Source organism: Lipotes vexillifer, unplaced genomic scaffold (genome assembly GCF_000442215.2).
Source record: "Lipotes vexillifer unplaced genomic scaffold, Lipotes_vexillifer_v1.1 scaffold926, whole genome shotgun sequence".
Classification (NCBI taxonomy): Eukaryota; Metazoa; Chordata; class Mammalia; order Artiodactyla; family Lipotidae; genus Lipotes; species Lipotes vexillifer.
Window position 1 is genome coordinate 746,851 of NW_006798085.1, and position 17,686 is coordinate 764,536.

A 17,686-nucleotide genomic window follows, 5' to 3' on the forward strand; every position below is an offset into this window, starting at 1 on the left:
AATTTCAGGAAATGTAGACAACTCTAGTGAATGCATTTCAGGGTGTGAAAGTATTGGTGAGTTTATAGATTTTAAAATGTAAAAGATCTGTCTACAGGAGCTGGGATAACCTTCAAGTTATAAATAAAATTAATTTTCCTCAATAGGAAAATCTCTCCAGAAGAGAGATTAGAATAGAAGAGAATGATAAAATGTAATCACAGAGAATGTTGCAATTTTGTCTCTTTCTTAGGGGACTTCTCAAGTGATCCATGTGAGACATTGCTTCTGCTGTATGAGTTTGAAGTTAAAGCCAAAATGAATGACCCATTACTGGACAGCTTCCTGGAATCAGTGTGGGAGCTGCCTCATTTAGAAAGTAAAACATTGGAAACAATCGCATGTAAGAGCTGTATTTATGTTTTTGGAAGGCTGGTACCCATTTAAATCGTACTACTTTTTTCTTTCTTCTCTCTCTTCTCTCTTTCCTCCAGGTGGGAAGCAGTGTATCCTCATAGCACTTTGTTTCTCCTTCTCTAATGGCATTCTCGAACTATTTTGTATTATAATCGTTTGTGCATTTATCTTTTTCTTTATATGAGATTATAGGCTCCTTAGGGTCATGAGTAGTAATTACTTGTATTTGTTGTACTTATAAACCCTAGCAAAGTGCATTGCCCATAATAGGTGCTCATATTTATTTTATGTGTAGAATCGAATAATATAACTACACAATAGAGGTAGCTCAAACTTCAGAAAGTTAGTTTTGCTCAGCTAGTTAGAAATAGACAATCAGCTGCTTCACTAATCAAAAGTGATACACTCTTAGCCGTTTATGAAAGTGTACAGAGAAATATTGGTGATATTTTTAACACAATTGCCAACCTCAAATTTGTCGTTGGGCTATAAGTAGTATTTGGGGGCTCAGAGCCTCTATGAGTATATACTGCAAGAAATTGCCTCATTTTGTTCCCTTTATATCTTTCACCCTCCTCAGGAACCTATGTGTGGCTAATAAAGATATTAGGTAGCCCCAAGTGCACAAGAGTCCCACTTGCCTTTCCTTGTCTTGCCAAGACAGAATTTCTAGACCCGTGGAGCTGGTGGCGTATACTTTATAGACATGTGATGGTGACCACTGTTCCTTGTATAATGGAACTCCAATTCTAGAGGCCTGGTAAATGTGTCTAGAAGTTTTAGGGGTTTTATCTCTGATACTTACTCTTATGTCAAGTGTTTCCTGTTTTTAATATTAGGCAGAAACAGTATATTTAGTATAAATCTGTTTTTGATTAGTACCCTTTTACTTATCTGCTTTCTGTTTCCTTCTTAGTGTGCCCCTCCTTCACTTTGGTTCCTAAGATTATTGCTTCACCTGTATGACTGTGCGCAGGCTTACAGAAACAGTAGGTTCTCTGTTGATGTTTGCTGAAGAAAAAATATAACCTGGTGATCCTACCATGTTACTCTGCCCAGAAAGTAGGAGCTGTCTCTGAAAGCCACCATGGATTCATCATTTTATAAAATTCATTTTTGGGTTTTTGTTTATTTATTTGTTTTTGTTCATCTGTCTCAGGTCAGTTTCATTAGAGAAAGTCAGTTGTAACGTGGGATGAAAACTGTGATGGATGAGATTATGGTATTCACAATCTTTTTGCTTCCCTTCCTGTAGCATTAGCAATGGAAATGCCTGCACACTATCCTTCTATTGCTCTAAAGGCCTTGAAAAAGGCTTTATTTCTCCACAAAAAGAAAGAATCAGTTGATGTTTTGAGATACAGGTTAGTAAATATAATTCAACACTGAATCCTAGTTTTATTTTTTGTTTGTTTTTTTTTCTTTGCGGTACACGGGCCTCTCACTGTTGTGGCCTCTCCCACTGCGGAGCACAGGCTCCGGTCGCCCAGACTCAGCGACCATGGCTCACGGGCCTAGCTGCTCCGCGGCATGTGGGATCTTCCCGGACCGGGGCACGAACCCGTGTCCCCTGCATCAGCAGGCGGACTCTCAACCACTGCACCACCAGGGAAGCCCGAATCCTAGTTTTTGATAGCCAAAAGTGCTATAGTCAATGTCCCATAAGTCATCAGTCATACTCAACTGACTCAAAAGATGATTGGGCCACTCCTATAACTCCTGGACTAAAAAGCCCTCAGAATAGCTCCATATTTAGAGTTGTGTGATAGACCAAGGCAAGGTAAAGGAGTCTGGTTTTCCCAAAGGAGAAAAGAGGGAGAAAGTTGCTTCTTTGTGTGAGCCTGTATATATAATAAAATTACTAATTAAGTACCGTTCTTTCATTCATTACTGAATATGCCAAATATACAGAAAAGTAGAGAGATTCATATAACAAACACGAGTGTATCCACCACTCAAATTTAACAGATGTTAACATTTTGCTACATTTGCCTCATATTTTTTTCTAAGCACCTTTCTTTAAGGACCAATAAGTGCTGTACATAATATAAAATAATATTTATTGAAGATTTTATGTTCTCTATGCCTAGACATGGGGGGAAAATAGATATTGTGTGATTTTTCTCTGGAAAACTTCATTACAGTCTTCCTTTTCTGAGACAGGAGAGAGTTCTCCTGGAATTACTCCCAATTTAAATCCCAATTCCCTTCCGCATTTGAGGATGTAACGAGATGCTTTAAAGTATCTGTAGATTAAACCAGCTCATAAAATATAGTAAACAGACACAACTCCTTAGTTCAGGAAACTAAAAAAAAAAAAAAATAGTGAAAGACAACCGTAGGCATAATAAAAGGAAGGATTGGTCAGCCCCCTTTATATCTTCAAAAATCTGTCTTCTGAGCTTGGAGGCCAGATAAAATTGAAGGAAGAACAGACGTGTTTTGAAGCTCTTAGTCTGGGATGAGATCCAGATTTTACTTATCTTAGCCATGAAGTCAGTGATTTCTTTCCTTATGGGATGCGTTTTCTCTTTTTGATTTTCAGCAAATGTATGCGCAGCTTGGTTAACCTCTTAGTGCAAGATGGGGTGCCGAATGAAGAACTCTGTCCCCTGGAAGAAATTTGGGGCTGTTGTGAAGATGCTCTGAGCCTTATTAGCCACACTGTAAGTCAAACAATGATACTAAACTTTAAGCTGATTTTAAAGAACTAAATGATTTTATGTATTAGAAATTACATAGAATAATGCTTTTTGATATGAGTTTTAATGTAAATAAATTTGTATTAAAATGTGGTTACACACTATAAAATTTCCCTGGGTTTGTGAAATGTAAATAGTTAAAAGTAGAAAATTTCTAATACAAGTATACTGTGGATTAGGTCGAAGTAGCAGTAGTGCCATCTGGCATTTTGAATTACTTTGTATTTTCAAAACCTGGTAGAATTATTATTTCCCTGTGATGAGACTAACCCTTTGAAAAAGTTTATTATTATTTCTGCCACTTCTGAGACGGGTAATAATAGAGTAGAAGGAACAATGAAGACCTGTGTATTAGTCCCTCCTCTGCTGCTTTTTTTTCTTTTCAGTGCAAGTTTATTCAGTAATTTTTAAATTAGCTTTATTAAGATGTAATTTATATACTGTAATATTCACCCATTATATGTATATAATTCAGTGCTTTTAGTAAATGTATGGTCATGCAACTGTCACCATAATCCAGTTTTAGAATATTTTCATTACTCCAGAAATTTTCCCATTGCCCATTTGCAGTCAATCCCTGCTCCCATTTTCAGGCCCAGGGAACCACTGATCTGCTTTCTATCTCTATAGATTTTCTCATTCTAGACACTTCATATAAATGGAGTCATATTTGTGACCTCTTGTGTCTGGTTTCTTTCAGTTTAGCTTACTGTTTTTGAGGTTCACCCATGCTATAGCATGTATCACTCTTTCATTCCTTTTTATTGCTGAATAAATAGAATATTTTTATAGGCTATTGAATTAGTATGTCACATTTTGTTTATCCACTCACTAGTTGATAAATATTTTATTTGTTTCCACTTTTTTTTTTTTTTTTTTTTTTTTTTTTTTTGCGGTACGCGGGCCTTTCACTGCCGTGGCCTCTCTCGTTGTGGAGCACAGGCTCCGGACGTGCAGGCTCAGCGGCCGTGGCTCACGGGCCCAGACGCTCCGCGGCATGTGGGATCTTCCTGCACCGGGGCACGAACCCGCGTCCCCTGCATTGGCAGGCGGACTCTCAACCACTGCGCCACCAGGGAAGCCCTGTTTCCACTTTTTGACTATTACAAATAATGCTGCTATGAACAGTTGTGTCTAAGTTTTGTTTTCAAAGTTTTTCAATTTTCTTGAGTACATGAATTAATGGCTCATATGGTAACACTCTATATTTAACTTTTTGAAGAACTGCGATCTGTTTTCCAAAGTTGCTGCACCTTTTACATTCCTACCAGCAGTGTATGAGGGTTCCAACTTCTCCACATCCTTATTAACACTTGTTATTGTCCATCTTTTTTATTATAGCCATCCTAGTGGTTATGTAATGGTAGCTCATTGTGGTTTTGATTTGAATTTCCGTGATAGCTAACACTGTTGATCATTTTTTCATGTGCTTATTGACCATTTGTTTATCTTTTTTGGAAAGCTATCTATTCAATTATTTTCCCATTTTTTTAAATTAGATTCTCAGTAAGTTGTGTGTTCTTTATGTATTCTAGATACAGATCCTTTATCAAATATACTATTTGTAAATATTTTCTCCCAGTCTCTGGCTTGTCTTTTCATTTTCTTAATGGCAGCATTTAAAAAGCAAATATTCTGAATTTTGATGAAGACCAATTTATTATTTTTTCTTTTATGGGTCATGTTTTTAGTCATGATAAGAAGTCTTTGCCTATTCCAAATTTACAAAGATTTTCTTCTGTGTTTTCTTGTAGCTTTTATAGTTTTATTTCTTACATATAGGTCTGTGATTCATTTTGAGTTAATTTTTGTTTATGGTGTATGAGGTAAGGGTCTAAATAGTTTCTCGTTTGTTTGTTTTTGCATATGGATATTCCTCCTCTGCTGTTTGACTTCAGTTTTCTCATTTGTAAAATGGAAATAATACCCTTTCTGACTCCCACACTGAGGTTTTAAGGATTAATTAAAATAATAATATGTGTTGTGAACTTTAACAACTCATACACAGGTAAGGTAAGGTAGTATTGTTATTATAAGGGAGCTATAAAATATTAAGAAGGTCAAATGGCTTGCTTAAAGTCACACAAAAGTCATTGCTTGAGTCCATGTTAATATCCAAGGCTCCTGACTTGCCCAACTGCTTCTTCATATACAAACGTCTGCAAACCACAGCAGATGGTGAAACAATATAGCAGGGTGACAACCTGGTACAAACTAGCATCATCTTAAAGAAATTCAGAATTCTGGAGCTATGTAATTATGGCCTGTGTAAATTTAAGTTTAAAAAAAAACTTTAGCATTGAACATTTTGGAGATATATACATCTTTTTTTTCCCCTCATCTTAACTTCCTTTTGGGAAGAAGAGAAAATTAAATTTCTAAGCCATGAGCCTCATCTGGACCTTCAGATGTGTTTGCCATAGTAACAAATACAAACTAAAATTAAATTGTACTATAAATTCAAATTGATCAATTTCCATAGTCACTATATAAGGCCAAAACTGCTCTGAGCATGTTGCCACTTTTATTCTATCTAATGTATTACTGTTCCATCTCTCCAAATCTTGGGTTGCCTGTTAGAGAGGTTAATATTTTTTTAGTTTTTTGACCAGCCTCCCATCCATTATTGCTGATTCCCTGAAACATGATGGGATAGTTAGCTTTTCTATACAGAGATTAATTTAATAACCCTCTTGGCTCTTTACATAGTATATGTTGCTTTTTACTGTTTGATTGAATGTGCTATGCATCCCTTTTGTTTTAAATACTTGGAAAAAAATTTGCCCTTATTTGACTTTTCTGATGACCAGTCACTCATTCATTATTTATTAAGCAGATAACCTTTATCAAGTGCCTCCATACAGTGGCAAAATGGCTATTGCACAAATATAAAACCTCAAGCCCACACTATCATACTTTACATTTTACAGAGCATTCTTACATCCATTATTTCATTTGACAGCCTGCCTCCCAGTAATTCTATGAAGTAGGAAATGCTGGTATTATCCTTGATATACAAATGAGGAAATTTTTAAGATTCAAAAAAGTCAAGTTACCAATTTGCCTAAGTTCATATGGCTAATGAATGAAAATCAGAACTAGAACCATCTGACCTCAGTTCCAGGGCTCTTTCCACCAGAACACATGTCTTATTTACCTGCTCTTGCTAGGAATTTCAGTTCAAAGGAGAGGCTTAAGTTGGTATCTAGTACACTTTTTGCCTAGCCCTATATCCCAAAAATTTTCTTCTCTTTTTTTAAGTTTTATAGTTTTATATTTTACATTTAAGTTCATAATACATTTTAAGTTAATTTTTGTATGAGGTGTGAGATTTAGGTTGAGGTTCATTTTTTGCTGTGATATCCAGTTGCTCTAGCACCATTTGTTGGCAAGGCTGTCTTTCCTCCATTAAATTGCTTTTGTTCTTTTGACAAAAAATCAGTTGGGCATATTTGTGTGAGTCTCTTACTGGGTTCTCTATTTTCTCTATGTGTCAATCCCTTTGCCAGTACCTGATTACTATAGCTACACAATAAGTCTTAAAAGCAAGTAGAGTGATTGTACCTACTTTATTATTAGCTGTCTGGTTCCTTTGCCCTTCTATATTCATTTTAGAATAATCTTGTCTAAATATACAAAAATTCCTCCTGGGATTTTGATAGGAATTGCATTAAACTGTATTTGTTTCCTAGAACTGTGATAACAAATTAGCACAAACTGGGTGACTTATAACAAGAGAAATTTATTCTCTCACAGTTCTGGAGGCTAGAAGTCTGAAATCAAGGTGTCAGTAGGCCATACTCTTTCTGAAGGCTCTATGGGGAGGATCCTTCTTTGCCTCTTCCTGTCTTTTTATGGTTGTTGGCAAACCTTGGTATTCCTTGGCTTATAGATTCATAACTCCAGTCTCTGTCACCACATGGCATTCTCCCTCTGTCTTTCTCTTTTTCTTATAAGTACACAGCCATTATTGGATTAAGGGTCCACTCTACTTCAGTATGGTCTCAACTTAGTTATATCTGCAGTGACCCTATTTCCAAATACGGTCACATGATGAAGTACCAGGAAGGACATGAATTTTGGGGGAGGACTCCATGGAGCCTAGTACACTGTATATCAAGAATTGACATCTTTAATTGTATCTCAATTTAAGAAAAGAATTGACATCTTTATTATATCGAATCTTCCAATCCATGAACAGGGTATGTCTCTTCATTTATTTAGATTTTTTATTTCTTTCATCAGCATTATGTAGTTTTCAGCATACAAATCCTGTACATGTATTGTTAGATTTATATCTAAGTGCTGTGGGTTGTTTTTTTTTTTTTTTGAGTGATTGTAAGTGGTGTCCTGTGTTAATTTCTAGTATGAAGAAATGCAGTTGATATTTCTGTGTTTATTTTGTATCCCACAACCTTGCTGAACTCACTCATCTCAGGAATTTTCTTTGAAGATTCCTTAGGATTTCCTATGTAAACAACCATGTCATCTGCAAATAGAGACAGTTTTATTTCTTCCTTTCCAGTCTATATGCCTTCTCTTTCCTTTTCTTGCCTTACTGCACAGACTAGAACTTTCAGCACCATGTTAGTTAAGAGTAATGAGAGTGGATATTCTCGCCTTGTTCACTCTCTTAGGGGGAAAACATTCAGTCTTTCACCATTAAGTATAATGTTAGCCATAGGATTTTTGTAGAAGCTCTTTATCAAATTGAGGAAGTTCCCACTATTCCTTTTCTCTGCTAGTTTCATAAATGAGTATTGAATTTTGTCACAAGCTTCTCCTGCATCAATTGGTATGATCATGTGATTTTTCTTCTTTAACCTGTTAATATGGGGGATTACATTGACTGATTTCAAATATTGAACCAGCCTTGCATCATTAGAATAAACCCCACATGGTCATAGTGTATAATTCTTGTTTTTTCTTAGCATTTTTATTGGAGTATAATTGCTTTACAATGGTGTGTTAGTTTCTGCTTTATAACAAAGTGAATCAGTTATACATATATCCCCATATCTCTTCCCTCTTGCGTCTCCCTCCCTCCCATAATTCTTTTTATATATTGCTGAACTCTGTTTGCTAGCATATTGTTAAAGATTTTTTATCTATATTCATTGGTCAGTAGTTTTTTTCTGTACAGTCTTTGGTTTTGGTATCAGGGTAATACTAGATTCATAAAATGAATTGCAGCGTGTTTCCTCATACTTTTGGAAAAGATTGTGTAGAATTTATGTCAGTTCTTTTCTTAATGTTTGGTAGAATTCTGCAGTGTAACTGGGCCTGGAGATTTTTTTCAAGAGTTTAAAGCTACATATTCTATTTCCTTAATAGTTATAGACTGTTCACATTATCTATTTTATATTGGGTGATTTCTGGTAATTTGTGTTTTTTAGTGAAGTGACCCATTTCGTCTAAGTTGTCAAAAAAATTTTTATATATAAATTGGTATGACCAAGGCTGACAACATCAGCATTTTATTTTTTTAAATTTATTTTATTTATTTATTTTTGTCTGCATTGGGTTTTTATTGCTTCATGTGGGCTTTCTCTAGTTGCAGCAAGTAGGGGCTACTGAGCAGGGGCTACTCTTCATTGCAGTGCATAGGCTTCTTACTGTGGTGGCTTCTCTTGTTGCAGAGCACGGGCTCTAGGCACGTGGGCTTCAGTAGTTGTGGCATGCAGGCTCTATAGAGGGCAGGCTCAGTAGTTGTGGTGCACGGGCTTAGTTGCTCCACGGCATGTGGCATCTTCCCAGACCAGAGCTTGAACCCATGCCCCCTGCATTGGCAAGCAGATTCTTAACCACTGCACCACCAGGGAAGTCCCCTAAGTTGTCAAATTTATATGTATAGAGTTCTTTGTATTATTATTCCTTTATTATTCTTTTGATGTGTGCAGGGTCTGTAGTGATACTTACTGTTTTATTCCTGATATTGATAATTTACATTTTCCCTTTTTTTCTCTCTCTCATTCTTGCCAAGAGTTAGTAGATTTTATCCACCTTTTCAAAGAACCATCTCCTCCATTGATTTTCTCTGTTGCCTTTGTATTTTCAGTGTTGTTGATTTCTGCTCTTTATTATTCACTTCATTCTGCTTGCTTTGCATTTAGTTTGCTCTTCTTTTCTAGGTTCTTGAGATGGGAACTTAAATTATTGAGACCTTTCCTCTTTTCTAATGTATGCATTTAGTGCTGTAAATTTCCCTCAGCGAGCTGCTTTAGCTGTAGCCCACAAATTTTGCTATATTGTATTTTCATTTTCATTTACTTCAATGTATTTTTTTATTTCCTTTGAGACTTCCTCTTTGACCCATAGATTACTTCGTAGTGTATTGTTTAGTTTCTAAGTGTTTACAGATTTTCCTGTTATCTTTCTGTTATTGAATTCTAGTTTTATTCCATTGTGGTCAGAGAACACAACTTGTATAATTTCAGTTATTTAAACTTTTTGAGATTTATTTTATGGCCCAGGATATGATCTTAGTAAATGTTCCATGGGCACTTGAAAAGAATGTGTATTCTGCTGTTGTTGGGAGGAGTAGTCTATAAATGTTGATTAGATCTCACTGGTTCATGGTGTTGCCAAGTTCTTGTATACTTTTCCTTATTTTTTGGCTAATTGTTCTATTATTTGTTGAGCAGGCATATTAAAATCTTCAACTATAACTGTGGAGTTATCTAGCTCTTATCACTCCTATTGGTTTTTGCTTCATATTTTGTAACACTGTTATTGGATGCATACACATTTATGATTGCTATGTCTTTGTGGATTTCACCTTTTATCATTGTATAATGTTCCTATATGTCTCAAGTAATTTTCTTTGCTCTGAAATCTACAATAACTAATATATTGCGACTCTTGCTAGCCTTTGATTACTGTTTATATAATATACCTATTTCCATCCTTTTATTTTCAACCTGCCTAATGTTATATTTGAAGGAAATTTCTTGTAGCCAGCATATAGACAACACATTTTTTAATCCACTTTGCCAATCTCTCTTTTTTAATTTTCTCTTTTTTAATTATATTAAAAGTTTCAGGTGTACAACATTATAATTCAACACTGGTATACACTACAAAGTGATCACCTCAAAAAGTCTAGTTACCACCTGTCACCATATAATTGGCTCCCTTTACCACTTTTGCCCAATCCCCAGCGTTCTTCCTCTCTGGTAAACACCAATCTAGTCTCTGTATCTATGAGTTTGTTTTCAATTTGTTTTATTTTTCATTTGTTTTGTTTTTGTTTTTTAGATTCTACATATGAATGAAATCATAGCCTATTTATCTTTTTTCTTCAGACTCATTTAGCATAATGCCCTCAATCCATGTTGTCAGAAATGGCAAGATTTATTCATTTTTATGACTGAGTAGCATTCCACTGTGTGTGTGTGTGTGTGTGTGTGTGTGAACACACATATACACATATATGCCACATCTTTATCCATTTGTCCATCCATGGACGCTTAGATTTTCCCATATCTCAGCTATTATAAATAATGCTGCAGTGAACATAGGGGTGCATATATCTTTTTGAATTAGTATTTCATATTCTTTGGATAAATACCCAAAAGTGGAATAGTTGGATAATATGGTAGTCCTAGTCTAAATTTTTAAAAGAATCTCCATAATGTTTTACATAGTGGCTATACCAATTTACATTCCAAACCACAGTGCACAAGGGTTTTCCTTTCTCCATGTGCTCGTCAACACTTGTCTTTTTGAAAATAACCATTCTAACAGGTGTAAGGTGGTATCTCATTGTGATATTGATTTTCATTTCTCTAATAATTAATGATGTTGAGCATCACTTCATGTATGTGCCTCTTGGGCATCTCTATGTATTCTTTGGGAAAATGTCTACTCAGGTCCTCTGCCCATCTTTTTTTAAAATAAATTTATTTATTTATTTATGGCTACATTGGGTCTTCGCTGCTGCATGCGGGCTTTTGTCTAGTTGCAGTGAGCGCGGGCTACTCTTCATTGCAGTGCGTGGGCTTCTCATTGCACTGGCTTCTCTTGTTGCGGAGCATGGGCTCTAGGCACACGGGCTTCAGTACTTGTGGCACGCAGGCTCACTAGTTGTGGCTCGTGGGCTCTAGAGCACAGGCTCAGTAGTTGTGGCACATGGGCTTAGTTGCTCCATGGCTTGTGGGATCTTCCCAGACCAGGGCTTGAACCTGTGTCCCCTGCATTGGCAGGCGGATTCTTAACCACTGTGCCACCAGGGAAGTCCCTGTTTTCTTATTATTAATTACTGCCTGTTTTTTCAGCTTAGAGAATCCCTTTAACATTTCTTGTAAGGCCTTCTTAGTGGTATGAACTCCTAAAGGAGTTAAAGCTTTTGCTTATCTGGAAAACTCTTAATCACTCCTTCAATTCTGAGTGATAACCTTGCTTAGAGAATTCTTGGTAGAGAGTTCATGATTGGAAGTTTTTTCCTTTCAGCACTTTGAATATGTCATGCCACTCTCTTCTAACCTGTAAATTTTCTGCTGAAATATCTGCTGATAGTCTTATGTGGTTTCCCTTGTTATGTAATAAGTTGTTTTTCTCTTGCTGCTTTTAAGGTTCTCTCTTTATCTTTAACCATTTTAAGTATAATATATCTTGGTGTGTTTTTTGGGGGGTTCATCTTATTTGGAACTCTCTGGGTTTCCTGCACCTGGATGTCTGTTTCCTTCCCCAGATGGAGGGTGTTTTCAGCCATTATTTCTTCAAATAATTTTTCCAGCCCTTCTTCTCTCTCTTCTCCTTCTGGGATGCCTTTGATGTGCATATTAATACTCTTGATGTTATCCAAGAGGTCCCTTAAAATATCTTCACATTTTTAAAATTCTTTTTTCATTTTGCTGCTCCATCTGAGTGATTTCTATTGCTTTATCTTCCAGCTCACTAATTTGTTCTTCTACTTCATCCAGTCTGCTGTTAAACCCCTCAGGTATATTTTTTAGCTCAGATATTACTTCTGTTTGGTTCTTTCTTATATTTTCTCTTCCAGTATCCTCCCAAGGTTGCTGAGCATCTTTGTGACCATTACTTTGAACACTTTATAAGGCAGGTTGTTTATGTCCATTTCATTAAGGTCTTTTTTCTGGGGATTTGTTCTTAGGTTTGGAACATATTCTTCTGTCTCTTCATTTTGTCTGACTCTATGTTTGTCTATGTATATTAGGTGAAACAGCTACCTCCCCTGGTCTTGAAGGAGGGTTCTAGTGTAGCAGATGATCCATGGGGGCTGGAAACACATTCTCCCCTGGACATCAGAGCCAGACACTCAAAAGGTGTCCCTTGTGTGGCTCTTGTGGGGCCATAGCTGCTAATGGGGAGGGTGAGGCAAGGTGTGTGTGCTCACCCCCTTGGTTGTAGCATAGCTGTTTCATGGAAGGTTGGGGATGAGGCACATGCCTGGCCTGGTTGCAGAACAATTGTTGCATGGCGTGGGGGTGGACTCAGGGTGCTCTCGTGGCCCAGTTGTGGTGAGACTGCTGCACAGGTGGACAGTACACAGGGTACCCACCTGGTCTGACTGCATCGCAACTGCTGCGCTTAGGCAGAAGGGGGGGTTGTGCTCTCACCTGGCCCAGGTGTGGTGCAGCTATTGTGTGAAGTGCATGGGTACTCAAGGTGCTCACCCAGTCAGGCTGTTTTGCAGGGTGTGCAGAGCATGCCCAATGGTGTAACCAGGCTAGAGGGAGGGCACCAAAAATGACACCTGCCAGCTCTGTCACCAGCAAGTTAGGATATGATTGCAAAATGTTGTCAGCCACGAAAAGACAACCCTCAGAATGGGAGAAAATATTTGCAAATGAATCAATGGACAAAGGATTCATCTCCAAAATATATAAACAGCTCATGCAGCTCAATATTAAAAAAAAGAAACAACCCCATCAAAAAATGGGCAGAAGACCTAAATAGACACTTCTCCAAAGAAGACATACAGATGGCCAAGAAGCACATGAAAAGTTGCTCAACATCACTAATTATTAGAGAAATGCAAATCAAAACTACAATGAGGTATCACCTCACACCAGTTAGAATGGGCATCATCAGAAAATCTACAAACAACAAATGCTGGAGAGGGTGTGGAGGAAAGGGAACCCTCTTGCACTGTTGGTGGGAATGTAAATTGATACAGCCACTATGGAGAACAGTATGGAGGTTCCTTAAAAAACTAAAAATAGAATTACCATATGACCGAGCAATCCCACTACTGGGCATATACCCAGAGAAAACCACAATTCAAAAAGACACATGTGCCCCAATGTTCATTGCAGCACTATTTACAACAGCCAGGTCATGGAAGCAACCTAAATGCCCATTGACAGACGAATGGATAAAGAAGATATGGTACATATATACAATGAAATATTACTCAGCCATAAAAAGGAACGAAATCGGGTCATTTGTAGAGACGTGGATGGACCTAGAGACTGTCATACAGAGTGAAGTAAGTCAGAAAAAGAAAAACAAATATCGTATATTAACGCATATATGTGGAACCTAGAAAAATGGTACAGGTGAACCGTTTTTCAGGGCAGAAATTGAGACACAGATGTAGAGAACAAACGTATGGACACCAAGGGGGGAAAGTGGCGGGGGGGCGGGGTGGTGTGATGAATTGGGAGATTGGGATTGACATATATACACTAATAATGTATAAAATGGATAACTAATAAGAACCCGCTGTATAAAAAAATTAATTAAATTTAAAAAAAGAAAAGAGGGGCTTCCCTGGTGGCGCAGTGGTTGAGAGTCCGCCTGCCGATGCAGGGGACATGGGTTCATGCCCCGGTCTGGGAAGATCCCACATGCCGCAGAGTGGCTAGGCCCGTGAGCCATGGCCGCTGAGCCTGTGCGTCCGGAGCCTGTGCTCTGCAACGGGAGAGACCACAACAGTAGGAGGTCCGCATACCGAAGGAAAAAAAAGAAAAGAAAAATGGTGTCAGCCAATGCTTCCGTCCCTAGGAAAAGTCTCAGGAGGTTACTGCCTCCCCAGCAGCTGCTTTAAGATTAGTAAGTGGGTCTTCCTTACTTTTTAGGTGCTTTTCAAACTGTTGCTTTTTCTCTGGATCTCCATGTGAAATGGATTGTGCATGAGCTGTTTAAGAGCAGGTTCCTTGTTCCCTGTAGTTCTGTGGTTCTCCTGACCTCTTAATCCCCATTGATTTTCAAAACCAGACATTTTGGGAGCTTGTCTTTCTGGTGCTGGACCCAGGGATTGGGGTGCTTGATGTGGGGTTCAATCCCTTCACATCTCAAGAGAAAATTCCATACTGTGGTATCCCTCCTCACTTTGGGTCACTGCTCCTAGAGTGGAATCCCAGGCAAGACCATGTCTCTGCCTCTCCTATCTGTCTCAAAGTTTATCTTCTAGCTTTTGTTGGTGGAGGTGCTATTCATCTAGTTTTCAGGTCTTTTTCAAAGGAAAATCATTCCAAATATAGCTGAAAATTTGTTGTATCTGTGAGAGGAACTGTGTTCGTGGTCTTCCTGTGCTGCCATTTTGAACCTCAACCTTTAGTCTCTGTCTTTTGTTTTAAATTAAAGTTTAGTTGACTTAAAATATTGTGTTAGTTTCAGGTATACATCAAAGTGATTATTTTATATAGGTTTTTTTCAGATTATTTCCATTATCGGTTATTATAAGATACTGAATATCATTCCCTGTGCTATACAGTAGGACCTTGTTACTTATCTGTTTTATGTATAGTAGTCTGTATCTGTTAATCCAATACTCCTAATTTATCTATCCTCCCCTTTCCCTTCCCCTTTGGTAACCATAAGTTTGTTTTCTATGTCTGTGAGTCTGTTTCTGTTTTGTATGTAGATTCGCTTGTGTTATTTTTTACCTTCCACGTAGAATATTTGTCTTTCTCTGTCTTACTTCACTTAGTATGATATTCGCTAGGTCCATCCATGTTGCTGCAAATGGCAATATTTCGTTCTTTTTTATGGCTAATATTTCATTGTGTGTATATGTGTGTGTGTATATGTATGTATGTGTGTGTGTGTGTGTGTATATATATATATATATATATATATATATATATATATATATACACACACACACACATATATACCACATCTCCTTAAGCCAGTTGTCTGTTGATGGGCATTTGAGTTGTTTCCATATTTTGGCTGTTGTAAATAATGTTATTATGAACATTGAGGTACATGTATCTTTTCAAAATAGAGTTTTCATCTTTTCCAGATATATACCTAGGAGTGGGATTGCTGGATCATATGGTAGCTCTATTTTTAGTTTTTTAAGGAACCTCCATACTGTTTTCCATAATGGCTCCACCAATTTACATTCCCACCAACAGTGTAGGAGGGTCCTCTTCTCCACACCCTTTCTAGAATTTATTATTTGTAGACTCTTTGATGATGGCCATTCTGACCAATGATAACTCATTGTGGTTTTGATTTGTGTTTCTCTAATAACGATCTTGAGCATCTTTTCATTGTGCCTATTGGCCATCTGTCTGTCTTCTTAGGAGAAATGTCTGTTTAAGTCTTCTGCCCATTTTCTGATTGATTTTTTTTTGATATTGAGTTGTATCAGCTGTTTTTATATTTTGGATATTAAATCCCTGTTGGTTGCATCATTTGCAAATATTTTCTCCCATTCTGTAGGTTGTCTTTTTGTTTTGTTGATTGTTTCCTTTGCTGTGCAAAAGCTTATAATTTGTTTTTATTTCTTTTGCCCTGGGAGACTGACCTAAGAAACTATTGCTATGATTTATGTCAGGGAATGTTTTGCCTATGTTCACTTCTAGGAGTTTTTTGGCATCATGTCTTATATTATATTTAGGTCTTTAAACCATATTGAGTTTATTTTTGTATATGGTGTGAGGGAGTGTTCTAATTTTATTACATGTAACTGTCCAGCATTCCCAACACCACTTGCTGAAGAGACTGTCTTTTCCCTATTGTATATTCTTGCCTCCTTTGTCATAGATTAATTAAACATTAGTGTGTGGGTTTATTTCTGAGCTCTCTATTCTGTTCCATTGATCCATATGTCTGTTTTCCTGTCAGTACCATGCCATTTTTATTACTGTAACTTTGTAGTAGTATCTGAAGTCTGGGAGGGTTATGCCTCCAGCTTTGTTCTTTTTCTTCAGGCTTGCTTTGGCAATTCTGGGTCTTTTGTGGTTCCATATAAATTTTAGGATTATTTGTTCTAGTTCTGTGGAAAATGTCATGGGTATTTTGATAGGGATGACATTAAATCTGTAGATTGCTCTGGGCATATGGCCATTTCAACAATATTAATTCTTCCGGTCCGAGAGCATGGGATATATTTCCATTTCTTTAAATCATATTCAGTTTCCTTTATCAGTGTTTTATCATTTTCAGCATATAGGTCTTTCACCTCCTTGATGAAGTTTATCCCTAGGCATTTTTTGATGCAATTTTAAATGGGAATTATTTTAAACTTTCTTTTTCTGATATTTTATTGTTAGTGTAAAGAAATGCAACAGAGTTCTCTATATTAATCTTGTAGCCTGCTACCTTTCTGAATTCATTTATCACTTCTAATAGTTTTTGTGTGGAGTCTTTAAGGTGCTCTATATAGAGTATCATGTTATCTACAAATAGTCACAGTTTTACTTCTTCCCTTCCAATTTGGATACCTTTTATTTATTTTTCTTCTCTGATGGCTGTGGTTAGGAATTCAAATACTATGGTGAATAGAAGTGGTGAGAGTGGGCATCCTTGTCTTGTTCCTGAATTTATTGGGAAGGCTTTCATCTTTTCACCATTGAGTATTATGTGGCTGTCAGTTTGTCGTAAATGGCTTTTATTGTGTTGAGATATGTTCCCTCTATACACACCTTGATATATGAGAGTTTTTGTCATGAATGGATGTTGAATTTTATCAAGCACTTTTTCTGCGTCTATTGAGATAATCATATGGTTTTTGTCTTTTATTAATGTGGTGTATAACATTGATTGAGTTGCATATATTGAAGCATCATGGCAACCCTGGATTGAATCCAACTTTAACATGGTGTATGATCCTTTTTATGTGTTATTGTATTCGGTTTGCTAAAAATATTTTTTGAGGATATTTGCCTCTATATTTGTCAAAGATATGGCTTATAATTTTCTTCTTTTGTAGTGTCTTTGGTTTTGGTATCAGGGTGATAGTGGCTTCACAGAATGAATTTTGGGAAGTGTTCCCTCCTCCTCAGTTTTTTGGAATAGTTTGAGAAGGATAGGTATAAGTTCTTTGTATATTTGGTAGAATTCCCCAGTGAAACCATCCAGTCCTGGACTTTTTTTTTTTTTGCAGAGACTTTTTATTATTATTACAGATTCTATTTCACTTCTAGTGATTGGTCTGTTCAAATTATCTGTTTCTTCATGGAAAGATATCCCATGCTCTTGGATTAGAAGAATTAATAATGTTAAAATGTCCATACTGGGCTTCCCTGGTGGCACAGTGGTTGAGGGTCTGCCTGCTGATGCAGGGGATGCGGGTTCGTGCCCCGGTCCGGGAGGATCCCACATGCCGCGGAGCGGCTGGTCCTGTGAGCCATGGCCGCTGAGCCTGTGCGTCCGGAGCCTGTGCT

At 37.1% G+C, this 17,686-nt stretch overlaps 1 protein-coding gene across 1 annotated transcript in view; it reads left to right on the forward strand.

The window, feature by feature from the left end:
• TEX11 (testis expressed 11) overlaps window positions 1–17,686 on the forward strand; it is a 358,382-nt gene that overhangs the window by 322,857 nt on the left and 17,839 nt on the right. The window contains exons 26-28 of the mRNA XM_007470148.1: window positions 233–382; window positions 1,652–1,760; window positions 2,942–3,062. Coding sequence (XP_007470210.1) covers window positions 233–382; window positions 1,652–1,760; window positions 2,942–3,062 — 380 coding nt within the window. The remainder of the gene's footprint in view (window positions 1–232; window positions 383–1,651; window positions 1,761–2,941; window positions 3,063–17,686) is intronic.